The 27,070-nt window shown below is 39.0% G+C and overlaps 1 protein-coding gene across 4 annotated transcripts in view; it reads left to right on the top strand.

Annotated features, from left to right (window-relative positions):
• Positions 1–27,070, top strand: part of DHX57 (DExH-box helicase 57) — a 76,817-nt gene that overhangs the window by 1,291 nt on the left and 48,456 nt on the right. For all 4 annotated transcript variants that reach the window (XM_017860438.1, XM_017860437.1, XM_017860435.1 and 1 more), the window contains exons 2-11: positions 6,056–6,288; positions 10,196–10,354; positions 11,354–11,542; positions 11,848–12,686; positions 15,090–15,265; positions 17,461–17,582; positions 18,690–18,885; positions 19,755–19,879; positions 25,500–25,633; positions 26,802–26,856. In XM_017860438.1, the coding sequence (XP_017715927.1) occupies positions 6,062–6,288; positions 10,196–10,354; positions 11,354–11,542; positions 11,848–12,686; positions 15,090–15,265; positions 17,461–17,582; positions 18,690–18,885; positions 19,755–19,879; positions 25,500–25,633; positions 26,802–26,856 (2,222 nt within the window). In that variant the 5' untranslated portion in view covers positions 6,056–6,061. The remainder of the gene's footprint in view (positions 1–6,055; positions 6,289–10,195; positions 10,355–11,353; positions 11,543–11,847; positions 12,687–15,089; positions 15,266–17,460; positions 17,583–18,689; positions 18,886–19,754; positions 19,880–25,499; positions 25,634–26,801; positions 26,857–27,070) is intronic.

Genomic DNA, 27,070 nt, shown 5'->3' on the forward strand with positions numbered 1-27,070 from the left:
GGAGGCCAAGGTGAGAGGACTGCTTGAGCTCAGGAGTACGAGACCAGCTTGGGCAACAAAGCGAAACCTCATCTCTACTAAAAAAATTTTAAAGTAGCTCGGTGTGGTGGTGCGTCTGTGGTCCCAGCTATTCAGGAGGCTGAGGCAGGAGGATTGCTTGAGCCCAGGATATCGAGGCTGCAATAAGCTGTGATCGTACCACTGCACTGCAGCCTGGGTGATAGAGCAAGATCCAGTCTAAAAAAAAGAAAGAAAGAGAGAGAGAGAGAGAGAGAGAGAGAGAGAGAGAGAGAGAGAGACAGAGACAGAGACAGAGACAGAGACAAAGAAAGAAAGAAAGAAAGAAAGAAAGAAAGAAAGAAAGAAAGAAAGAAAGAAAGAAGAAAAGACAGTATTCCTGGAATGCAAAACACACATACAGAGGGCTGGCTTTTCCTGTATGCAAATTCTACAGGGCTGACTGGAGGACTTGAGTATCCGTGGATTTTGGTATACATGGGGTTCTGGAACCAATCCCCTGTGTATACTGAGGGATGACTATTTCATGGCTCATTCTCTCAGTTTCTTCCGGATGTCCTTTAAAACGTGATCTCAAAGAGGCCTTACCCAACCACTCTATCTAAAGTAACTGCCTCAAGGTTGTTTTTTTTTTTTCTCGATAACACTTAAGTAATAATATATATCTATTTGTTTAATGTCTGTCTTACCCTCTAGAAGGTAAGCTTCATGAAGCAGAAATTTTGTCTTCTTTGCTGTTATATCCTCAGGATCTGGCACATAATAAGTACTCAATAAATATTTGTGGAAAGAATAAATAGATGAATAAATCTCCATTCCCACATAAGTCATTTTTTCAACCTTCAGTCATTCATTCCACAAATAGATATTGAATTCCTACCATATGCTAGACACTGTGTTAAGGGTACAGTGGTAATCAAAATAGACATAGTCTTGTTTTCAAAGAGCTTTCTGGGAGTAGAAAGGAGAGACAAACTTAAACACTGAATACATATGTATAATCATCAAGAATTTTGAAGAAAGGAATACCTAGGAAGACCTAGTTTTAATATCCACATATTTGTGAGTTTCCCAAATTTTTTCTAGCTTTTGATTTCTAATTCCATTTTGGTTGGAGAACATAGTTCATATTCTTTCTTTCTTTTTAAATTTATTGAGGTTTATGGCTGAGCAAGGTGGCTCACACCTGTAATGCCTGCACTTTGGAATGCCAAGGTGGGCGGATCACCTGAAGTCAGGAATTCGAGACCAGCCTGACCAATATGGTGAAGCACCATCTCTATTAAAAATACAAAAATTAGCCAGGGAGCATGGTGGCGGGTGCCTGTAGTCCCAGCTACTTGAGAGGCTGAGGCAGGAGAATCGCTTGAACCTGAGAGGCAGAGGTTGCAGTGAGCCAAGATTGCACTATTAGCACTCCAGCCTGGGCGACAGAGCAAGACTCCATCTTAAAAAAAAAAAAGAAATGTATTTTTTTTCCAGGATAGACCACGCTTTTATCACCTAGCATGGTCTATCCTGGAAAATGTTTCATGTGTACTTGAGAAGTGTGAATATTTGTCTATAGACACCTATTTAGGTCTAGTTGGTTTAGAGTGTTGTTCAAGTCTTTTATTTCCTTGTTCATCCTCTGTCTAGTTGTTCTACCATTATTAAAAGTGAGGTACTGAAGTCTCCTACTATTATTATTGAATTGTCTAATTCTCCCTTCATTTCTGTCAGTTGTTGCTTTGTGTATTTTGGTGCCTTATTATTAGGTACATATGTGTTTTTAATTGTTATCTTTTCCTGACAGATTAACCCTTTTGTCATTAAGAAATATCCCTATCTCTAGTAACATTTTTTGCTTTCAAGTCTATTTTGTCAGATATTAACATAGCCACTCCACCTTTCTTGTGGTTGCTGTTTGCAAGATCATCTTTTTCCATCCTTTTACTTTTCATTTATTGTGTCTTTGAATTTAAAGTGCCTATCCTGCAGACAGCATCTATTTGGATCCTGTTTTTTAATCCAGTCTGACAGTCTCTGTCTTTTGATGGGACTGCTTTATTCTCTCACATTTATTTTTATTATCTGTATACTGGGAATTACATCTAATTCTAGTCTACTTTTGGACGTCTGTATGTCTCAATGTCTATTTTTTCCTCTGTTCTTACTTTATGCTTTCATTTGCATTTAGTCATTAAGTGAATATTTTCTAATGTAATATTTTTGTGATTGCTTTGGGGTTTATGAACAGCTTCAGATTTATACTAGCTTAATTCCAGCAATATTGCTATGGTTTGAATGTTTACCCCCAAAGTTCATGTGTTAGACATTTAATTTCCTATGCAACAGTATTAGGAGATGGGGCCTAATAACACGTAATTCAATCATGAGGGCAGAGCCCTTATTAACGGATTAATGTCACTAGCATGGGAGTGGGTTAGTTATAGCAAGAATGAGTAATTATAAAATAAGTCTGGCTGCTGGTGCCTCTCTCTGTATCATGCCCACTTCTGCCTTCCATCTTCCACCATGAGATGATACTCAACAGATGCCATTGTCATGCTCTTGGACTTCCCAGCCTCCATTACCATAAGCCAAATAAACTTCTATTGTTTATAAATTACCTAGTCTGTGGCATTCTGTTGTAGCAGAAAACAGACTAAGACAGATATATAGAAGTATTACTTTTATATAGCTCTATTCCCTTCCTCCCTTTTATAGTATTGTTATACATATTATATCTATTAATGTTATATACCCAACTATACTTATTACAAGTATTACTTTACTGTCTGTAGTCATTTTCTCAGCACAGTACAATTATGCTCCCACCAATCTTCTTTGTGCTGTTATTGGCAAATATATTACATACATATTACCTTCCTGTAGGTTACAGGCCCAACATTATATCATATACATCTTATTTTATATAATTGCTTTTTAAAATCATTTCAGAGGGAAGAAGAAACAATACATTTATACTGGTTTTCAAATAAATAAATGCCCAATATAAATGTGGATTTTTTTTTTTTTTTTTGTTGAGACGGAGTCTCGCTCTGTCGCCCAGGCTGGAGTGCAGTGGCCAGATCTCAGCTCACTGCAAGCTCCGCCTCCCGGGTTTACACCATTCTCCTGCCTCAGCCTCCCGAGTAGCTGGGACTACAGGCGCCCGCCACCTCGCCCGGCTAGTTTTTTTTTGTATTTTTAGTAGAGCCGGGGTTTCACCGTGCTAGCCAGGATGGTCTCCATCTCCTGACCTTGTGATCCGCCCGTCTCGGCCTCCCAAAGTGCTGGGATTACAGGCTTGAGCCACCGCGCCCGGCCTATAAATGTGGATTTTTAAAAATACTTACACAATTACCTTTACTCTTTGTTTTTTCATGTAGATTTAAATTACCATCCAGGGACACTTGCTTCAACTTGAAGAGTTGTTAGTATTTCTTGTGAGGCGAGTCTATTGGCAACAAATTCTCTCAGTTTTGTTTGTCTGAGAAAGTTTTCATTTTACCTTCATTTTTGAAAGATAGCTTTTTTTGGTTAACTATTTATTCTTCTTTCTTTTTTTCTTTTCTTTTTTTTTGAGACAGAGTCTCACTGTGTCACCCAGGCTGGAGTGCAGTGGCACGATCTCAGCTCACTGCATCTTCCGCCTCCCAGGTTCAAGCGATTCTCCTATGTCAGCCTCCCGAGTAGCTGGGACTACAGGTGCGTGCCACCACGCCCAGCTAATCTTTTGTATTTTTAGTAGAGATGGGGTTTCACTGTGTTAGCCAGGATGGTCTCAATCTCCTGACCTCGTGATCTGCCCACCTCAGCCTCCCACAGTGCTGGGATTACAGGCGTGAGCCACTGTGCCCAGCCCTATTTTTTTCTTTGAGTACTTTAAATATATATGTCATTACCTTCTGCCCTCCATTGTTTCTGTGGAGAAATCAGTCATTAATTTTATTGGGGTTCCCCTTGTAAGTGATAAGTTGTTTTTCTCTTACTCCTTTCATGATTTTCTCCTTGTCTTTTGACCTTCAACATTTTTGTTGCAACTTATCTATTTTGTGGATCTCTGTGTTTATTTTCTAATAGTTGGAGGACATTGAGCTTCCTGCATGTAGAGGTTATTGATTTTCAATAAATCAGAGAAGTTTTCTACCATTATTTCTTTGAATATTTTTTCTGCTCTTTTCTTTCTTTCCTTTCCTTCTGGTATTCTAATTATGTGTGTATGATACCCTTGATGGTGTCCCACATTTTTCCAAGGCTCTGTTCACTTTTCTTCATTTATCATTATCTCTGTTTTCAGCTTGCATAATCAATGTCAGTCTGTCTTCAAGTTCATCAGTTCTTTCTCTTGCTAGTTCATGTTTATGGAGCTTCTCTAGTGAATTTTTAATTTCAATTATTATACTTTTCAACTCCAGAATTCCCATTTGGTTCTTTTTAATATATATAATTTTTTATCTCTTTATTGATGTTCTCAATTTGATATGACATTGTCATCAGACCTTCCTTTACTGCTTTAATTGTGCATTCCTTTATTTCTGTGAACATACTTACAATGACTATTTTGAAATTCTTTTCTGTTAAATCTGACATCTGATCTCACTCATAGACAGTTTGTGCTTTTTCTCCCCAGTGTATGGGTCATACTTAAGCGTTTCTTTGCATGCCTTGTGACTTTTTGTTGTTAACCGGGCATTTTAGATAACACACTATAACAACTCTGGGTACTGATTCTCCCCTTTCGGGGGCTTCTTATTGTTATTTGCTGGTTTACTTTTTAGTGACTGGCTAGAATGTTTTAGTGAAGTCTATTTCCCTCCCATGATTTTAAGCCTCTGTTGTTGCTCCTCTGGGAGGCACGGCTTTGGGTATGCCCATGGTTGAGTGCTCAATTGTTTTCAACAATGCTCTGGAGAGTAAATTCCTTTACAAACTAATCCAACCAAATTATGGCTTCTGTGAAGCAATAGTTTCTGAGATCCCGGTTTAATACTTGTTCTAATCCCAAAAAGGAACTTCCTAGTGGTCTTATTCCTTGGTTTGCTTCCTGCAAACTAGTTGGCCAACAGTCTAAACTGTATCTTCATTTAATCCTGTAATCTCCCTTTCCCCACAACCTCACTATTCTTGAAAGCACCTTTAAGTTTGAACTTCTCCACACTCCATTGTAAATGGAGTCGGTCCTTTGGAAAAAGATTAGGAGCTATCTGTTTTATGGCCTACTTCCCTTTTGCCCTTGGCAGAATCTCTGAGCCCAAGCTGTGTTCCTGATAGAGCGTATATACATTTAAATTTTGTCAAAACATATATTAAATGCATGGAAACTTCTCAACTGGATTTTTTAAATCCTATACTAGGCCAGGTGTGGTGGCTCACACCTGTAATCCCAGCACTTTGGGATGCTGAGGTGCACGGATCACTTGAGGTCAGGAGTTTGAGACCAGCCTGACCAACATGGTGAAACCCCGTCTCTACTAAAAATACAAATATTAGCTGGGCATGGTGGCAGGCAGCTGTAGTCCCAGCTACTCCAGAGGCTGAGGCAGGAGAATTGCTTGAACCCAGGAGGCGGAGGTTGCACTGAACAGAGATCGTGCCACTGCACTCCAGCCTGGGTGACAGAGCGAGACTGCATCTCTAAATAAATAAATAAATAAATAAAACTCTAAATTAGACCTAACCAAATGAGAATCTAGGATTAAAGCCTGGACATGTGTGTTTGACACTTCTCCATGTGTTTATGGTGTATATCTTTAGTTAAGAAATCTGTGTCAGAGACATTCACTAAATATTAGTCCTGAGGTAGAAGTGCTTATAAATCTTTTGTGAAGATTTATCCACACTACCCCTAAACTGGCTGGCTCTTTTTATTTTGTAGTTTTAAAATGTTTTCACTGGAACAGATTCAGAATCCTGCTCTAAGATCAGCTCTTTTTACATGTGCATTTTCCTTCGTTTCTTTAAAGTAGCCTATATTCATAAGTTTGGCAAACAAACGATTATCATACCTATCTGGTTTTATGATGTCTACATTAATTTTTTTCTCTTACAGGTGAAAATGAGTTCTTCAGTAAGAAGAAAAGGCAAGCCAGGCAAAGGAGGTGGAAAAGGGTCTTCTAGAGGAGGAAGAGGAGGCAGGAGCCACGCCAGTAAATCTCATGGGAGTGGTAGTGGTGGCAGTGGCGGTGGTGGTGGTGGAGGTGGCGGCAACAGAAAGGCCTCCAGTAGAATATGGGATGATGGAGATGACTTTTGCATCTTCAGTGAATCAAGGCGCCCTTCCAGGTCATTATAACTCTTTGAATGTTTAAATATGGAAATGGTATCAACCCCTAATGTATGGGACAACGAATGGCTGAGAAGGGAAAAAAAGTCGAGTAATTCTGGTCAAATTAATTGTCTTCCTCTTTGTAACCCATTTCTGAAGACATGATGGGAAATAACAGCTTTTGTGTGTATGTAGGTTGCATGACGCTGTGAATTGAGTGTAATACTGCTATTATACCCAGTGTTACTCTGATAGTAAATATAGAAATAGTGTGAGGAAAATTATTTTAAGTATTCCTTAGGCATCATAGATTGATGTTAAAATGATGATGTTAACATTGAACATGGCCAGGCACAATGGCTCACGCCTGTAATCCCAGCACTTTGGGAGTCCCAGGTGGGTAGATCTCTTGAGGTCAGGAGTTTGAGACTGGCCTGGCCAATAGGGTGAAATCCCATCTCTACTAAAATACAAAAATCAACCATGCATGGTGGTGGTCAGCTGTAATCCCAGCTACTAGGGAGGCTGAGGCAGAATAATTGCTTGAACTTGGGAGCAGAAGTTGCAGTGAGCTGAGATCACACCACTGCCCTCCAGCCTGGGTGACAGAGTGAGACTCCATCTCAAGAAACAAACATTGAACAGCCTAAAGTGCAACATGACTGTACTGTGTCTTTCTAGTTGATAAGCTGTGTGTTTTCCAGCCAAATCAGCCATCATCTGATGGTGTTACATGTGGTGACCAGTAACAGATGTCTTATCTAGGCTTCTCTCCTGTTCAACTTTTAACTAATGAATAAATTATGGGAATTCTAGTAATTCTAATGAGTAATAAAAGTAAACATTTTGCTATTGCATGTTATACAGTATAAATACAATTAGGCATCACTTATTGACAGAGATGTGTTCTGAAAAATGCATTGTTAGGTGATTTCATTGTTGTTCAAACATCATAGAATGTACTCACACAACCCCAGATGGTGCAACTTACAACACACCTAGGCTATATGATGTAGCCAATTGCTCCTAGACTACAAATCTATACAGCATGTTGCTGTACTAAATATGCAATTATAACACAATGGTAAGTATTTGTGTATGTAAACATGTCTAGTTATAGAAAAGATATAGTAAAAATAGAGTATAAAAGATTAAAAATGGTACCTATATAGGGCACTTACCGTGAATGGGAGTTGCAGGATTGGAATTTGCTCTGGGTGAGTCAGTGAGGGAGTGGTGAGTGAATGTGAAGGCCTAGGATATTACTGTACACTACTATAGACTTTATAAATAGCAAGCAGCATAGTCTCTCTATGTTGCCCAGGCTGGTCTCGAACTCCTGGGCTCAAGCGAGTCTTCTGCCTTGGCCTCCCATAGTGTTGAAGGTGAGCCACAGTTGGTGTGAGCCACTATGCCTAGCCAAGAACCTAACTTCTGAGTTAGCTGCAGCTCCATAGTTTTTCAAAACATGTGGACATTATACATTATTGGAGTCCATAGGTGTTCATTCATTCAGTAAGTATTTACTGAATGCACCAGGCACTGTTTTCTGTTTTAGGGACTTCGAATTGCAGCAGGGAGTAAAATATTGTCCTTATCTAGATAGAATGGGATTTGAGATAGAAAAGACATAAACAAATGTATAACATTACCCGGTGGCACATGCTATGGAGAGAAATAAAGGAGTGTAACAGGGATATAAAATACCAAAATAGAATTACTATTTTATGTAGAAAGCCCCCCTAATAAGGTAGATAGCCCCCAATAAGATATCATGTGAAGAGAGGCAAGAAGTAAGTAAAGGAATAAGCTGTGAATTTCTGAGTATAGAATATTCAAGGCAGAGGGAATAGCAATTTCTTAAGGCAGGAACGTGCTTGGAAGGTTTAGGAAACAGCAAAAAACACAGGGCTGGGGTGGCCTCAGGAAACTTACAATCATGCCGAAAGGGGAAGCAAACGCATCCTTCTTTACAAGGTGGCAGGAGAGAAAAGAATGAGAGCCAAGTGAAGGGGGACGCCCCTTATAAAACCATCAGATCTCGTGAGAAGTTACTGAGAATAGTATGTTCACGAGAATAGTATGGGGGAGACTGCCTCCATGATTCAACTATCTCCCACTGGTTCCCTCCCATGACATGGGGATTATGGGAACTGCAATTGAAGATGAGATTTGACTTGCAGCCAAACCACTATCAACCCTATAAAGAATGTACAGTTATTATGTATCAATTAAAAATTTTAATTAAAAAATAAAACCAAGAGAAAGTATGAAAAACAAAGGGGATTGAGAAGGAGCTGCCAATGAAGTAGGAAACTAAGAGAGTGGTTTTTGGAAGCCAAGGGACAAAGGTGTTTTAAAGGAGAGTAGTCAATAAGATTGAATTGTATGCTTAAAGAGGGTACACATTTGTGGAAAAATGCTTCTGGCAGGTCAAGGAAAATGTGCACTAAGAATTGTCCACTGGATTTGGCAATGTGGATATCATAGTTAACCTTGACAAGAGCTGTATTAGCATAGGAAATACTGATTGGGTTGTGTTTGAGAGAGAAGAGGAAAGAAAATGGAGACAGAGACAATGATTTTGATAACTGAGATAGCTAAATGAGAAGCTTTACTATAAGGGAGCTAGAGGGAGGAGAGATGGGGCAGTAGCTGTAGGGAGATGTGCACTCAAGGGAGGAGTTGGCTTGGTTTAATTTTTTTTTAAGAGGGTAGACATTATAGTATGTCTGTATGCTGATGGGAATGATCCAAAGAAGAATGAAAAACCAATGATGTAGAAAGGAGGATAAGTGTTGGAATGATTTCCTTGAGGAGATTAAAGAAATGGCATATAGTTTACAAATAGAAAGACTGACTTTAAGATAAAGGATGGTTCGCCCTTAATAACAGGAAGGAAGGCAAGTCACAGGGGTGTACAAATAAATGGTGGTTAAGATAGGAACATGTGAAACTCGCAACTCCCCCTCATCTTTACTGATCATTTCCTCATGATCAGACAAATCATAAAAGATTATATATGCTGTGTAATTTTTTTATTTCTTTTTTTTTTTAAAGTAGGGTCTTGCTATATTGCCCAGGCTGGTCTTGAACTCCTGGGGCTTAAGCAATCCTACCACTTCAGCCTCTTAAAGTGCTGGAATTACAGGTGTGAGCCCCTCCCCCTGTTTTTTTTTTTTTTTTTTTTAATAATCAGAAATAAAGATAATTGGGTATTTTAGAAATAGGACCTAATATTCACAAGGAAGAATGAAACTCAGTGGTTTTCAGATTTTAATGCAGAATGAAATGAAATGCTCTTTGTGTGTAGCTTATTTCTTTTCAGAGCCCTATAGTGCAGAGGAAACCATCATTAGCATTGCTTTTTCCCAGGGATTCTTGAGTTGGTGAAGCCAGAATTAATGATTAAGAATCTGGTAAGTTTTTTTTTTTAGACGGAGTCTCGCTGTGTCTCTCAGGCTGTAGTGCAGTGGTGCAATCTTGGCTTACTGCACCCTTCACCTCCGAGTTCAAGTGATTCTCCTGCCTCAGCCTCCTGAGTAGCTAGGATTACAGGCACGCACCACCATGCCCAGATAATTTTTGTGTTTTTAGTAGAGACAGGGTTTCGCCATGTTGGCCAGGCTGGTCTCAAACCCCTGACCTCAGGTGATCCAGCAGCCTCGGCCTCCCAAAGTGCTAGGATTACAGGCGTGAGCCACTGTGCCTGGCCAAGAATCTGATAAGGTTTTTTTCCAGCAGTTTTGATGTAATGAAGTCTGGCAAATACTATAGAAAGTGGAGAATCTCCTCACATTCATTGTCATCTTTTGTAAGATACTTGACAATCCAGTTTGTATTGTGTATTTGGGGACCCTGAGGAGAGTGTAAAAGTTCTGATCGCAGATAATGTGTGTAATTTTGCTCTTTTGTCCTCTATAGACCTAGCAACAATAACATAAGCAAAGGAGAGGCACGCCCAAAATGGAAACCCAAAGCCAAAGTACCCCTTCAGACGCTACATATGACTTCTGAGAATCAAGAGAAAGTGAAAGCTCTTCTCCGAGACCTGCAAGAGCAAGATGCTGATGCTGGATCTGAGTAAATTGTTTTATTTGAATAAACTATTATAGTAAGGAAAACATACTGGCAGTGGGAAGGTCCTGTGCATCTTTGGAATGCTGTGTCAGTACTGATTCTATTGTGGCCATATAATTAGTTGAAAGTGAGTCAAGAGAAATACAAGAGTAATTATTCAGCAACAATTTTAGAGTGAGTTTGTTTTGCAGCATCCATGGGATTGCCTTTTTATCTTTATTTTTTTCCAGGGCAGTGCTCATATGGATTCAGTAACTGATTTATCTGTAATCTTCCAGATAAACCCTTGTAATGAACAAGCAGAAGTAGTGTTCAAGGAGCAAATATTGACTTGGTCAGGTGCGGTCTCAGGATTTGCTTATCATGACCATCTGCGTAAGAGAAAGCTTTTATTCTTAAATCTTAGTCGCTCTTTTGTTTTGGATTTCAGTTGAAGGAGTTAATTCCTTCTTTCCATTTACCAGAATTAATTAGTGGCCAGTCATGAACAGCTCATTTTCCATCCTATCTACAAATCTCTTATCTGAGATTTAGAAAAGGAGATTATGTAGCAAAACGAACAATTAGGGATAGTTATTTTTATGAATGAGAAGACAGAGGATAGCCGAGGTTTCTGTGATTAAGAACATAGGCTCTGGAATCTGTCTGCCTTTGGTAAAAATCTCTATTTGCTCCTTAATGTGTAACCTAGGCAGTTACTAATCCTCTCTGAGTTTTAGTTGATCATCTTAAAAAAAAAAAAGGACATTCCAATATTACTTGGTACAGTTATTGGGAAGATTAAAGGAGTTAGTTCATATAAAGCACTTAACACAGTACCTGGCATTTAATAAATGACTGCTAAATGTTAATTGCCAAGGTATAAATTAATAGTTCAATATAAGATTAAATCAGCAACTGAAGAGTAGTCAGGATCCTATTAATTAAATTCTTAGACCTTTGCTAAATTTTTCTTTGAAGTAGAAAGTAATATCTAATGTATGAAAATGTTGCCTTTGCTAGAAGAGGCATTTCTGGGGAGGAGGAAGATGATGAGCCTGATTGCTGTAACGATGAGCGGTACTGGCCAGCTGGACAGGAACCTTCCCTCGTTCCCGACTTGGATCCTTTGGAATATGCTGGCTTAGCCCCAGTGGAGCCTCATGTTCCAGAATTTACAGTCTCCCCATTTGCAGTGCAAAAACTTTCCAGGTGATTGCTTTAATCATTTTTAGGAGTTGGGAAAGAATTCAAGGAAACCGAAATCATATAAACCCACTACCCCTCTTTGTGTACTTTCCTGTTTTGTGGGTTCCAGCAAAGCCTGCTAGGCCGAATATTCTATCTTATCAGATGGGGTCATTCAGGAGGGCTTATTGTTATCAGGGTTGCTTTTTCAAAATACAAGCCCTGCCTGTGTATAGTCATAACTTCACATAAGCATATTTAAATGAATTTTACTGTAATGGTGTGATACTGCTTTTTGTGTCATTTTTGTCATGTTTTGCCCTTGACAGGTATGGTTTCAATATTGAACGCTGTCAAGCAGTCCTGAGGATGTGTGATGGAGATGTGGGAGCATCACTAGAGCATCTCCTTACCCAGTGTTTTTCAGAGACATTTGGAGAGAGGATGAAGATCTCTGAGGCAGTCAACCAGATAAGCTTGGATGAGTGTATGGAACAGCGACAGGAAGAGGCGTTTGCTCTCAAGTCCATCTGTGGAGAAAAATTTATAGAAAGAATTCAGAACAGAGTCTGGACCATTGGATTAGAACTGGAGTATTTGACAAGTAGATTCCGCAAATCCAAGCCAAAAGAAAGTACCAAAAATGTACAAGAAAATTCACTTGAAATCTGTAAATTTTACCTCAAAGGAAATTGTAAATTTGGATCAAAATGCAAATTCAAACATGAAGTGCCCCCAAATCAAATTGTTGGAAGAATAGAAAGAAGTGTAGACGATTCTCATCTTAATGCTAATGAAGATGGATCTTTTTTATATGAACTTGAAATTCGATTTTCTAAAGACCACAAATATCCCTACCAAGCTCCCCTCATAGCATTTTATTCCACCAATGAGAACCTACCTCTGGCTTGTCGTTTACATATTTCTGAGTTTCTTTATGACAAGGCCTTGACATTTGCGGAAACTTCGGAACCTGTCGTATATTCTTTGATAACCCTTTTAGAGGAAGAATCGGAAATAATCAAGTTACTAACGAATACCCATCACAAGTATAGTGTCCCTCCCGTGAACTTTCTGCCAGTACCCTCTAGGACCAGGATAAATAATCCTGCCTGTCATAAACCAGTGATTCCAAATAATTCTTTTGTTTCTAATCAAATTCCAGAAGGTATGTAAGGCATTGATCTTGTGGAGGGAGGCATTCAGAATTATGGGTTTAGAAGTCAAAGCTTTTAAAGCTGGTCCAGGATGGCTTAGTGATCTTGAACAAACTGAACAAGCCATTCAGTCCCATGGGCAAAAGGGAATGAGAATTCCCTGAACTGTAATTGTGTCCAACTTTAATTGTAAGGCTCAATTGTGTTGCTTAAGGCCCATGTGCGTTGCTGTGGATGGGCTTCCTGAGTTGAAGTTTGTTGTGATGTGTGTTTATTTTAACCATATAAAATCTGAGGCTTGGAAGGACCTTAAGGTACCTTCTCAGAAAATCTATTTTATTTAATTCATTTGGTTTTCATATGATTACTTCTTATATTATATACTGAATTACTTTCAAATGAAATTTTAGAGATATTTTGCTTTCTATACCACTATCCGTACCCTCCTGCTTTTGGTATACTAGATCCCCAGAATTCATTAGGGATAGCTCTATGAATCCCTAAATCCTCAAATACTTGTGCAGGCTTCTAGCCTAGTTTAGATCCAGGTTTACTGGGCAGATTCTTTTTATGTTTTTGAGATGGAGTTTCGCTCTTGTCCCCCAGGCTGGAGTGCAGTGGTGCAATCTCAGCTCACTGCAACCTCTGCCCTCCGAGTTCAAGTGATTCTCCTGCCTCAGCCTCCTGAGTAGCTGGGATTACAAGTGCCCACCACCATGCCTGGCTAACTTCTATTTTTAGTAGATACAGAGTTTCACCATGTTGGCCAGGCTGGTCTCGAACTCCTGACCTCAGGTGATCCACCTGCCTCAGCCTCCCAGTGCTGGGATTACAGGTGTGAGCCACCACACATGGCCTACTGTGCAGATTCTTACACCACAAGGAAGCCCCTTTCAAAGAATTCTCTGCTGGGTGTGGTGGCTCACACCTGTAATCCCAGCACTTTGGGAGGCTGAGGTGAGAGGATTGCTTGAGCCCAGGAGTTTGAGACCAGCCTGGGCAGCATAGCGAGACCCCATCTCTACAAAATATATATATTTTCTTAGCTAGTCAGCCATGGTCATGCACTCTGTCCCAGGTACTCAAGAGGCTGATATTGGGGGATCACTTCAGCCTGGGAAGTAGAGGCTGCAGTGAGCCATTGCACTTCAGTCTTGGAGACAGAGTGAGACTCTATGTCTTAAAAAGAAAAAAAAAGAAGGAAAGAAGGAAGGAGAGGAAGGAGAGGGAGGGAGAGAGAGAGAGAGAGAAAGAGAAAAAGAAAGAGAAAGAAAGAAAGAAAGGAAAGAAAGAGAAAGAAAGGAAAGAAAGAGGGAAAGAAAGAAAGAAAAGAAAGAGGGAAAGAAAGAAAGGGAGGGAAGGAGGGAGGGAGGGAGGAATGAAGGAAGGGGGGGAGGGAGGGAAGGAAGGGAAGGAAGGATCCTCTTTTATTTGTTGCTATCTATCTTTCTTCCAGAGAAACAAAAGAAACATAAGAGTCCTTGGGTAAACTTCAATGAGTAGAGAATAGTGATGCTGTGCTGAGATGTGGCGGCTGGTCAGTTAGCCGGGTTCACTCACTAACCACCCATCCCACTCCCAGATGCCAGCTTCTAGCGCATGGGATTCAAATATGTTCCTTGGGAAATGACAATTATGTGCCATGGCCTTTTTTTGTAAAATAGTAGTTTTATTGAGACATAATTTATATACCATAAGATTCACTCTTTTAAAGTATACAGTTCAATGTTTTTTGGATTTTTACAGAGTTGTGCAACAATGACCACCTTTTAATCCCTGGACGTTATCATCACCGCCAAAAGAAACCCTGTACCCATGTACCCATAACAGTCTCTCCTCATTTACCCCTTCCCCCAGCCTCTGGCAATCACAAATCTGCTGTCTATCTCTATGGGTTTGCCTACTCTGGGCATGTCATAGAAATGGAATTATACAATATGCAGCTTTTTGAGATGGGCTTCTTTCACTTAGCATAATGTGTTCAAGGTTCATCCATGTCCTAGCACATATCAGTACAGCATTCCTTTTTATTAGTGAGTACTATTCTGTTATGTGGACATACCACATTTTGTTCATCGATTCATCATTTGATAGACATTTGGGTTGTTTTATGTTGTAGGATTTGGGGACACTTGCAAATAGTTGAAACATTCACTGCTAATTATGTTCATGTTACTTTGTTTTTAATTTGATTTAAAAATAACCACTTATGCTTGATAAAAGTTTACTTGAGGATGCATTTTAAGTTCTTTGGCAATAGAAATACTGGAAGTGAATGAACTTACTTTATTCAAGTTTTAACTTTTTCTCCATTTTGACTTTTTGTTTGACTTGATACTCTGTTAGACAGCGACTTTCCCATTTTGTTAAAGAAAGGGCTCTGTATTGAAATGTTTTCTTTTCTTTCCTTCAAGTTGAAAAAGAATCAGAATCTGAGGAGTCAGATGAGGATGAAGGTCCTGCACCTGTTATAGTAGAGAATGAAAGCTATGTGAACCTTAAGAAAAAGATTTCCAAAAGATATGACTGGCAGGCAAAGTCAGTACATGCTGAAAATGGTAAAATCTGCAAGCAGTTCCGAATGAAACAGGTAGGGTATGCTGAGAGAATGAGTGGCATTGCCTCCCTAATATCTGGATGATGGGATTATGAATTAGGAAGCTTTGGCTACCCTCCCTAATATTCTTTTGGTTCTTTTTCTCCCTGAGTGGTCAAAATTTCTACAGGCCACAGCAAACTTAAGTGCATATGCTAGATGGTTTTGGAAAATCCTATAGCAGACACACACATATATGCCAAATAGTCTCAGAATCATGTGCCTTTGGTACTGAGATGGACAATCTGGTATGTAAAAGGAATATCAATACTGTGGTTTAATGGCTGGGCGCGGTGGCTGACACCTGTAATCCCAGCAGTTTGGGAGGCCGAGGTAGGCAGATCACCTGAGGTCAGGAATTCAAGACCACCCTGGCCAACATGGCAAAACTCTGTCTCTACTAAAAATACAAAAATTAGCCGGGTGTGGTGACAGGTGCCTGTAATCCCAGCCACTTGGGAGGCTGAGGCACAAGAATCACTTGAACCTGGGTGGTGGAGATTCCAGTGAGCTGAGATTGCACCACTGCACTCCAGCCGGGCAACAGAGCAAGATTCCGTCTCAAAAAAAAAAAAAAAAAAAAAAAAAAAAAAAACAAATACTGTGGGGTTAGAGCCGGGTAGGCATGGTAACACATGCCTGTAGTCTCGGCTACTTGGAAGGCTGAGGCAGGAGGAGACAATGCCAGCCTGGAAAACATAATGAGACCCTGTCTCTAAAAACAAAACAATACAAATACTGCGATTTACATTAGAAAAAATTAATATATAAAAGGAGAAGGATAAGGAAGGACTTTTACCCTGTTTCAAAGACTCAAAGGATAAATAGTGTGCCCAAGGTCACATAGCTAGTAAGTGGTTTAGCCAATTCTGTTTCTAAAGTCTATTTTGTTTTTACCCCATTCACATGAAGATTATTTTAATAGAATTCGTAAGTGAACCCTGAGGGCAAAGTTAGAGGTAGGGCAGAGGCAAGTTGCTTAACCAATATAGGAATTGGATTAAATGCTCTCTAAGGGCGCTTCCAGTTCTAAAGTTCTGTCAGTCTGATTTTTGACACCATATAACACCATCACATATGTAGTGCAATACCCATAGAACATCACAATGTATATAAATTGCACTGTAGATGATAGAAACAAAAAATGAGATATTCAATTTGATCAGTGTGCTAAGTTTATGATAAAATTATATGTAGGAAATGGCATGTTCCTGTAAAGTTATTACAGTATTCAAAAGTGCAGCCAGAGTTGTAATAAACAAGGCAATGTTTATAGCGTTGGCCATTAAATATGAAATTGATTTATATAGTTGTAGTGACTACCCAAAAATAACGCTTTAGTGAGTGCTTTTCTATTATTGATTTAGGTAAAAATCTGATGTTGTTTAGAGCTATGCTGTCTGATATGGTAACGCCTACCCATGTTTGGCTGTTTATATTAATTAATTAAAATTAAAAATTCAGTTCCTCAGTAACACTGTTTTTCACATTTCAAGTGCTCAATAACCACATGTGGCCAGGGATTGCTGTATTGGACAGCACAGGTATAGAACATTTCCATCAACACAGAAAGTTCCATTGGACAGTGTTGGTATAGAGACTCTTGCTGGGAAGAACTGGATATGTGCTAAGCAAGAGGGCTTTATTTCACTCAGAAAATCTTTCAGTTTATTCAGATGTTGGAAAACTATTTAATGTATAGATTCCATAGCTCATTCTGACTGATTCTCTGAGCAGCGTTCTGAATAAAGTCCTCTACATCCGATCCCAACAAATCCAACAAAGGATCACTCAAGGCCAGGAGTGCAAGACCATCCTGGGAAACATAACAAGACTCGGTCTCTGTAACTAAAAAAAAAAACAAAAACAAAAAGTGTAATCCCAGCATTTTGGAAGACCAAGGCAGGTAGATTACTTGAGCACAGGAGTTTGAGGCCAGCCTGGGCAACATGGTGAAATCCTGTCTCTACAAAAAAATACAAAAAGCCGGGTATGGTGGCACACACCTGTAGTCCCAGCTACTTGGGAGCCTGAGGCGGGAGGATCACTAGAGCCTGGAGTGGAGATTGGAGTGAGCCATGATTGTACCACTGCACTCCAGCCTGGCGACACAGTGAGACCCTGTCTCAAATGAAAAAAAGAAAAAAAAGAGAAGTAACCCAATGATGTCTTGTCTTTGATTTTATTAGGCTTCCAGACAGTTCCAGTCCATTCTGCAAGAGAGACAATCACTCCCTGCTTGGGAAGAAAGAGAAACCATTCTTAACTTACTGCGTAAGCACCAGGTGGTTGTCATAAGTGGTATGACTGGGTAAGAATGCAGTTTATTCATTGGCAGCTTTCATCTATAAATATTATATGCACCCTGGTTACCATAACCAGTTCAACTTGTTAAAAACTGTAACTGGATTTATAGACATTATATACCTCTGCCTTGAGACATAAGGCAAAAAAATCCAGCTGAAGACTTTTAACAAGGCTCATGTTTAAATTTAAAGGATAGTTCTAGAACATTTAGCTTGAAAGCTTTTTATCTTCTAAATTTATTCTGATTTCCTGTCACCCAGGCTGGAGTGCAGTGGCATGATCTCGGCTCACTGCAACCTCTGCCTCCCAGGTTCAAGTGATTCTCATGCCTCAGCCATCCGAGTAGCTGTGATGACAGGTGCACCACTATGGTGCACCACCATACCCAGCTAATTTTTTTGTGTTTTTAGTAGAGAGAGGGGTTTTACCATGTTGGCCAGGCTGGTCTCGAACTCCTGGCCTCAAGTGATCCACCTGCCTTAGTCTCCTGAAGTGCTGGGATTACAAGTGTGAGTCACCACGCCCAGCCTTTATTTTTCTTTTAAAAACAACTTAATTATGGTGCATTATTTTTCCTGTTTTACATTCTCCTATTTAGCAGGGACAAGTTGCAGACTTTATTTAGTTATTTATTCAAGAGTATACAATTTAATAATTACATTTGTGTCCGGACTCAAGTGATATGGTAACAATTCGTATCATCTAGTTTATCTTTTTAACCTCAGCCTAATCATAGCCAAATTAATACATATCAAAGGGAAAAACGTAAAATATTTTGATAATCATAAGCTAATACTCCTTTTCTTTAGGGTTCATGGGTAGAGTTTACATTCCTAGAAGCATTTACAGACCTTAATCTAATGTCTGTTCAATAGTCCCAATTTTACAAATGTTACTAAACTATTATTTGATTGTCCTTTTGATTGGAGTGCAAATTCCTAGAATTTCTCACCTCTAGGTAATAAGTCAGGAGGTTGTTTTAGAAAATACCTGAATCTGAACAATTTGTGTTCTAATTAGCTTTATCACTTTCCTCATTCCGTATGATTGCTTCTTTAGTTAACTAGCCCTTGAAAACTTCATTTTAGGACTTATTTGTTTTAATATACAGATGTGGGAAAACCACACAGATTCCACAGTTTATTCTGGATGATTCTCTGAATGGACCACCTGAAAAGGTGGCCAACATCATCTGTACCCAACCCCGACGAATCTCTGCAATCTCTGTTGCTGAACGCGTTGCTAAAGAAAGAGCAGAGAGGGTGGGTCTGACCGTGGGATACCAGATTCGGTTAGAAAGTGTCAAGGTTTGTATACTCTGCTTATTTCCTGGTAACAGAAATTTACGATTTTTAGGTATAAAGAGTTCTGGGGGTTAGGAGATTCATGGGCAATTTGGGATATATACTTTCAGGCTATTTTTAAATTAATGATCACCTTCGGTAGGGGTGAAGTCCTTTTAGAAATATCTTGGGATAAGAACTCTTATGGCTGGGCGCCGTGGCTCACGCCTGTAACCCCAGCACTTTGGGAGGCCAAGGCGGGCGGATCACCTCAGGTCGGGAGTTCGAGACCAGCGTGACCAACATGTAGAAACCCCATCTCTGCTAAAAATACAAAAATTAGCCGAGTGTGGTGGCACATGCCTGTAATCCCAGCTACCCGGGAGTCTGAGAGAGGAGAATCCCTTGAACCTGGGAGACGGAAGTTGCAGTGAGCTGAGATCGTGCCATTGCACTCCAGCCTGGGCAACAAGAGCAAAACTCCGTCTCAAAAACAAAAAACAACAACAAAAAAACACTCTTATTTGGTTGTATTAAATTTCCTCTGTAAAGCTTTTTATTTTTTATTGGCAGAAGTCATCTAGTAAAGACTGTTTTGTTCTTGAACTTGGGACTTAATCCATTTAACCAAATAAGGAGCAGACAAATTGAGAACTGATTTCATTATTCACTGATTTTAATGCTTTTTATGAAAATCTTAACATTTTGATATGAAGTAGAAAGGATTTTATTACTGTCCCTGGCAAGAAACTATATTTAGTATGGTTTCCTATTAAATGGAACTGCTAGTGTTTTCAATATTCTTTATCACTATCCATTCAAAATGGCTTTCCAGTAATGTTTCCTTTTTTGAAAATTTTATTAATGATTTATATTGCCCTTTCATGTGTAAGTCCTCAGCCACCAGACTGTTATACTGTACTACGGGAGTGCTACTGAGAAGGCTAGAAGGAGATACAGCTCTACAGGGAGTCTCCCATATCATTGTTGATGAAGTTCATGAGAGGACAGAAGAAAGGTAAAACAAAGACTTTCCTAGTGAACACACACTCACATGAAATGAAGGCATGGCAGAAAAAATTGTTTTCTAGTTCTAATTCAGTTTCATGCAGCTAGTAATGGTAATTTGCCACAAGGAAGACCTATGTTAGAGAAAAGCAACTGGTTTCTTGATTTCCAGGGTCTATAACACTAAAAAGGACAGTGTATGCTCATCACTTATTAGATGGAGTCATCCTATTAGGTTAGAAGGTATACTTCACACCATCCTGGGCATTATGCTAAGTTGATACCTTACTTAGTAGAAATAACAGATGTCATGCATGCTGTGGCTGAATGTATCTTCTTCCTTATTTGGTCAGTCATTCAGTCCTGACATTGATTCATGTATTTATTGAGCCTGCATTTAAATGCCAAGTGATATATTAGTTGCTGGGGATACAGTGAGGAACAAGCATGTATGGCTCCCCCTCATCTCTAACAGTCTGGTAGAAAAAACGAATAATGAACAAGTAAATAAGTAAATGATTGCAAATTGGAATAAGCACTATGAAGGAATAAATGGCATGCTATGTTTGGAGAGAGAGACCCATAGATGCTCAAAGATCATATCTCTGTAAGATGACAATTTAAATTGAAAACTGAAGTATGGCCGGGCGCATGGCTCACACCCATAATCCCTGCACTTTGGGAGGCCGAGGTGGGAGGATCGCTTGAGCTCAGGAGTTAGAGCCCAACCTTGGCAACATAGTGAGACCATGTCTCTATGAAAAATGAAAAAAAAAAAAAAAAAAGCCAGTAGTCATTCTACTGGGGATACAGAAAAAAAAAAAAAAATTAGCCAGACGTGATGGCTCACGCCTATGGTCCCAGCTACACAGGCGGCTGAGGCAGGAGAATCAGTTGAACCCCCAGGAGGTTGAGGCTGCAGTGAGCTGTGATAGCACCACTGCACTCCATCCTGGTCAACAAAGCAAGACCCTGTCTCAAATTAAAAAAAAAGGAAACTGAAATATGAGAAGGAATCCCAGGTGACAAACGGGGGCAAGGAAAGCATGTTTGAAGATTGTGCAGTGGGAAAGAGCTTTGTGAGTCCAGAAACAAGGAAAGCCAGTGCACCTGCTGTGTAGCAGCAAAGGGGAAAGTAGCACAGGGAACAAGCAGCAGGAGCCAGACCTTCCAGAGCCTTAAGCATCGTGAATAATAAAGCATGTGGATTTTATCTTATGAAATTAGAAGTCATTAAAGGTGAGGCATAAAATAAAAATTCTTGCCAGACACAGTGGTGCATGCTTGTAGTCCCAGCTACTGAGGAGGCTGAGGCAGGAGGACTGCTTAAGTTCGGGAGTTCAAGGCTATAGTGTGCTATGATTGCACCTGTGAAGAGCCACTTCAGCCTGGGAAATATCATGAGACCCCCATCTCTTAGGAAAAAAAAAAAAATTAAAAGTTTCAATATTTTAAGTACTGAAGAGGGCCAGGAAGATGGATGGCATTAATCATAGTTTGTCATGTGGATCATGCCCTAGAGCAGTCAAAGAAAACTAGTGGGGAAAAAAAAAAGAGAAAGTCCTGTGAAAATTATGAAGTTTTCCCAAAAAGTATTATACCACTATAAATATCTTGAGAAGAAGAAAAATAGTCTAAGTAAATTTGGTGGACTGATAGGAAAGCAGAAAATAGCTAAAAGCAAAACATTTAAAAAAAAAAAAAAAAAAAGGGATTGTTGGCAGGCACCTGTAGTCCCAGCTACTCGGGAGGTTGACGCAGGAGAATCGCTTGAACCTGGGAGGTGGAGGTTGCTGTGAGCCGAGATCACACCACTGCACTCCAGCCTGGGCGACAGAGCAAGACTGTCTCAAAAAAAAAAAAAAAAGGAATTGAACGGAGAAGATATATAACCAGAAGAACTATTAGAAGAAATAACACATTACTATTATTAGTAAATAAGACATATGAAGTAATTAGAAACTAAAGAAACTGGACTTTTAGATAAAAAGAATAAACCAAAAAAAAAAGAAATAATTCCTAAAACAAGACAATAATAAATATTAAATGACTATACAGAAAATGTTGGAAATCTCTAAGGGGCAAATGATCTTTTTGTAGAAACTCCAGAAAACAATGGAAAAAAGAATTAATGGTAAATAATGTCATTTTGCAGCTGTTGGAAATGAACATCTGAAAGAAGAAATTTTTTTAACAAAATCACTGAACAACTTGGAAGAGGAAACCAAATAAAACATTCTCTCAGACTAATGGTATTTAAATGATTGCGTTATAAAGACAAGTTTAAACTTTTAGGGAAAATTCAGTATAATTTTGAATATGAAGAATAGCTTTGGATTCTATAACATTTGTACTTCCACAGACTTAAAGAAATGAGAACATAGCACTGGATTTGGTTCCTGGCTTAAATAGGAGAAAGATTTTTATAAAACCTAAGGATCTGTAGAATATGAACAGTTAAAAATTCAAAAGATGTTCACATCTGAATAAAGATTAATTACACAGTGGAGAAGGGTGCTTCAAGCATTTACAAATACTAGTTTACAGGAAAGGGTATACAATTTACAAGGAAAAGTAGGGGAATATTTGCTAACTCTGATTGAAAAAAGCAAAAACTAATAAAATCTAGGAACAAAAATCAGTGAAAATATTGACAAGATTAAAAGTTGAATATAGAAAGGTGACAGTTGTGTTAGTTTGAAATTTTGATAAATTTTCTAATCACAGAGATAACATGATCATTCTAAAGCATTCAGTAAATACCAAAAAATGTAAAAGCAGAATCTCTGTCCCCTATAAAATTGCTAGTTACATGTTATAATTTTGGTCTCTTTTCTTCAGGGAGTATACTGGGAGTTAGAAGAGGGATATGGTAGAGAGATGTATTTCCACAAACACTATTGGGATTATATAGTTTTGTCATGCTACTTATGATTTAACAGAATGACAGTATGAGTTAACTAATTATCTTTTTTTTTTTTGAGACGAAGTCTCTGTCATCCAGGCTGGAGTGCAGTGGTGCAATCTCAGCTCACTGCAGCCTCCACCTCCCAGGTTCAAGCAATCCTCCTTCCTCAGCCTCCCAAGTAGCCAGAACTAGAGGTGCACGCCACCAGGCCTGGTTAATTTATGTATTTTTTTAGTAGAGTCAGAGTTTCACCATGTTGGCCAGGCTTGTCTTGAACTCCTGAGCTCAAGTGATATGCTCGCCTTGGCCTCCTAAAGTGCTGGGATTTCAGGTGTGAGCCACCACGCCCAGCTGAATTATCTGTAAAATGAAGAGTTACATAAGGAAATTCTGAAGTCTGGATATACCATAAATTATTTAGCCATTTGCCTGTTGTTGTTAGATTATTTCCCTTTTCCTGAAAAGAAACAAAATAGTCATAAATGTAATTAAATTAGCTCTTTAAAAGAGCTAAGTAGTATAAGAATATGTTTTCATTAAAAACTCAAACAGGCCAGGTACAGTGGCTCACACCTACAGGCCTCCCATTCTGGGATTGCTGATTATGTGTTTAGTAATCCCAGCATTTTGGGAAGCCAAGGCAAGAGGATCACTTGAGCGCAGGAGTTTGAGACCAGCCTTGGCAATATAGGGAGACACCATCTCTACTATAAAAACAAAAACAAAAAAAAATTAGCCCCAGTTACTCAGGAGACTGAGGCAGGAGGATCACTTGAACCCAGAAGTTCAAGGCTGCAGTGAGCAGTGATAACACCACTGCACTACACTCCAGCCTGGGTGACAAAGCGAAACCTTGTCTCAAGAAAAAAAGAAAAGAAAAGAAAAACATTATGGATAAAGTGATAATGCTCCCAGACCACTGTCAGTTCCTTTCTTAGAAGTAAACTGGTAATACGTCCTTCTATGCATGGATATAGATGTTTACTTTGTTAGAAATAGTTACTTTTGTTTTCTAACCTTTTTTTCTTACACAGATGATATATTCATTTAGTAAGTCAATGGATATTCACTGAGTACTTACTATGTCCCAGGCATTGTTGTAGATCCTGGAGTAGTGAATAAAATTCTTGTCCTTGTAGAACTTCTATTCTAGTGGGAGAGCTCATCAATAAGCAAGATAAATAAGTAAAATACAGAATATAGTAAGTGCTAAGAAGGAAAATAAAGCAGAAAAGACAATAGAAATGTAAGGGAGGAGAGCATTTGAAATTTTAAATAAGGTAGCCAAGGAAGTCCTCACTGAAAAAAATCTTTGGAGTAAGGACTTGAAGGAAGTGAGGGAGCTACCTGTGTGAAGGGCTAGGAGAAGCCCAGTAATCCAGGCAGATTAATATCATGTACAGAAGATCTGAGGTGCATGCCTCAAAGACAGCAAGGAGAACAGTGAGCCGGTGCTAAGTGAATGAGCGGGAGAGCACTAGAAAAAGATGGGGAGCATGGGATGTAGACCATGTCGTATAGAGCCTTGTTAGTAAGGTTTGTAATGAGAAGTCATTGGATTCTGAGCATAAGAGTGGCACAATTTCTTTTCTTTTTTGTTTTAAGAGATGGGGTCTTGCTATATTGGCCAGGTTGGTCTTGAACTCCTGGCCTCAAGCATTCCTCCCACCTCAGCCTCCCAAACTGCTAGGATTATAGGTGTGAGCCACCGCACCTGGTCAGCACAATCAGACTGACATTCGAAGAGCATTATTGGTTGGCTCTATTGAGAACAGATTGTGAGGGGCCAAGGGCCAAGAGTCCAATTAGGGTGGTGTTATTCTGCCATGTGTATTATTCCAGGCAACTTGGGATTTTTCCTACTAAAAATATGTCTTAGAGGTTTTTTCATGTTATTATCTAGAGCTCTACCTTATTCCTTGTATCTGCTTCATGTTATAATTAACCATTTCTCAGTTGATGGACATTTGGGTAGTTTCTATTGTTTTATTATTACAAACAATGCTATAATGAAAATCTTTGTATATGCCTCTTTGTGGTACATGTAGATGTCAAGAAGTAGAATTATCAAATTTGTGCCCTATACCAGCTAAGAGTAAAAATAAATAATGATTATAAAATTTGATGATAAATCCTGTTGGGATTTTGATTAGTACTGCCTGGACTTGGTTTATTTGAGAAATAATTTATATCTTTATACAGGTTGAGCATCCTTAATCCAAAAATCTGAAATCTGAAATGGTCCAAAATCTGAAACTTTTTGAGTGTTGACATGACACTACAAGTGGCAAATTCCACACCTGACACCTTTGCTCTCTGATGGTTCAGTGTACACCAACTTTATTTCACGGCCAAATTATTCAAAATATTATATACAGTTACCTTTAGGCTATGTGTATAATGTATATATGAAACATAAATGGATTTCATGTTTAGATTTAGGCCCCATCCCCAAAATGTCTCATTATGTATATGCAACTATTCCAAAATCTGAGAAAATTTGAAATCTGAAACACTTGTGGTTCCAAGCATTTCACATAAACGATATTCAGCCTATAATAGTAAGGGTTCACATCCAAGAACATGACACACTATTCTATGAATGTTACGGGGTTTTTTCCCACAGAGATTTACACATTTCTTACTCAAAATATACCAAAAGTTACTAATTTTCATGTGTTAAATTTGTTTGATCCTCAGGTGTTTCTTTTATTTTCTCTAGTGACTTCTTGCTGCTAGTTTTGAAGGACATTGTATCGCAGAGGCCAGGTCTTCAAGTTATTTTAATGAGTGCGACTCTAAACGCTGAGCTTTTTTCAGAATATTTTAATTCCTGCCCAGTTATTACTATACCAGGTGAATAAAGTGCATCATTAAATATGTATCATTCTTACAAGCAAATATAATTATTTTAAAGTTTGAGACATAAGTAGATATGTATACCTCTTTCTAGAGAAGTGATTTATTTATAACATAAAATCATAACCATATAATGCAGCTGATAAGGAGGGAGTTTTTTTTTCCTTTTTTTTTTTTGAGACGAAGTCTCGCTCTGGAGTGCAATGGCGCGACCTCAGCTCATGGCAAGCTCCGCCTCCTGGGTTCACACCATTCTCCTGCCTCAGCCTCCCAAGTAGCTGGGACTACAGGCACCCGCCACCACGCCCGGCTAATTTTTTGTATTTTTAGTAGAGATGGGGTTTCACTGTGTTTGCCAGGATGGTCTTGATCTGACCTCGTGATCTGTCCGCCTTGGCCTCCCAAAGTGCTGGGGTTACAGGCATGAGCCACCACTCCTGGCCATTGCTGGGAGATTTTAATTTTTTTAGGGGACTTTTTAAAAAAGTCATAGTTACTTATTTCTAGCATTCCATTGTGTTTAACATCAAAGTTTATAGTGGCAGTCTGTCATAAAGAGGGAACTTGTGTCTGTGACAGTATATCTGTTCATTTCTGGATTCTGCTAAATTTCTGGATGTTGGTCCACTCTGGCAGAAAGTGAGGTTGGGTAGTGTGTGTTTTCTTTTGGCACTTCCACAGTCTCATTGTGGAATTAATTTATCACCCTGAGCTTTGATTTATCCTTCTTCAATTGAATACTAAAAAAACACTTTGCAAACGCTGACTGATAAACAATAGTGCAGTTTATTTTAGTTATAGAGAATGCTGGCGATAAATCTAAGGAAGAAATGTTGTGTTTGATCTAGAATACAGTCGTTGAATGTTTAGAGGTCCTCTGTGGTGGAAGTGTGGGGGGAGGGTATAAAATGTATAACAGGTAAAAGAAAAAAAGTCTTAGCAAAGGATCATTTCTCTGCCTATACACTGTCTTCTGTTTACTGACTGAAATCTACCCTTTACAATTTCTGTTACCAAGAACTTTTCTTCTTAATACTTTTAAGACCACAGAACAAATAGAACATTAGCATGACAAGCTTTAAGAGAATTTTATATATATAAACTATTTCAAGATGGTTGAATGGGTGTTCTCAGGCTTTTCTATTTTATCTCCTTGTTTTTCTAGGTCGTACATTTCCTGTTGATCAATTTTTTTTGGAAGATGCAATTGCTGTGACAAGGTAAGGAAGATACTAATTAAGATTCAGTGAAAGGACCTGGCATAGTGGCTCATGCCTGTAATTCTAGCACTTTGGGAGGCCAAGGTGGGAGGATCCTTTAAGGCCAGTTCAAGAGCAGCTTGGGCAACATATTGAGACCCCCATCTCTTGAGAGAAAAAAAAAAGATTCAGTGAAACATTGAAAACAGAATATTTGACCCTCAATGTGCCAGAA

The sequence above is a fragment of the Rhinopithecus bieti genome, unplaced genomic scaffold, assembly GCF_001698545.2.
Source record: "Rhinopithecus bieti isolate Rb0 unplaced genomic scaffold, ASM169854v2 scaffold_52032, whole genome shotgun sequence".
NCBI classification, from domain to species: Eukaryota; Metazoa; Chordata; class Mammalia; order Primates; family Cercopithecidae; genus Rhinopithecus; species Rhinopithecus bieti.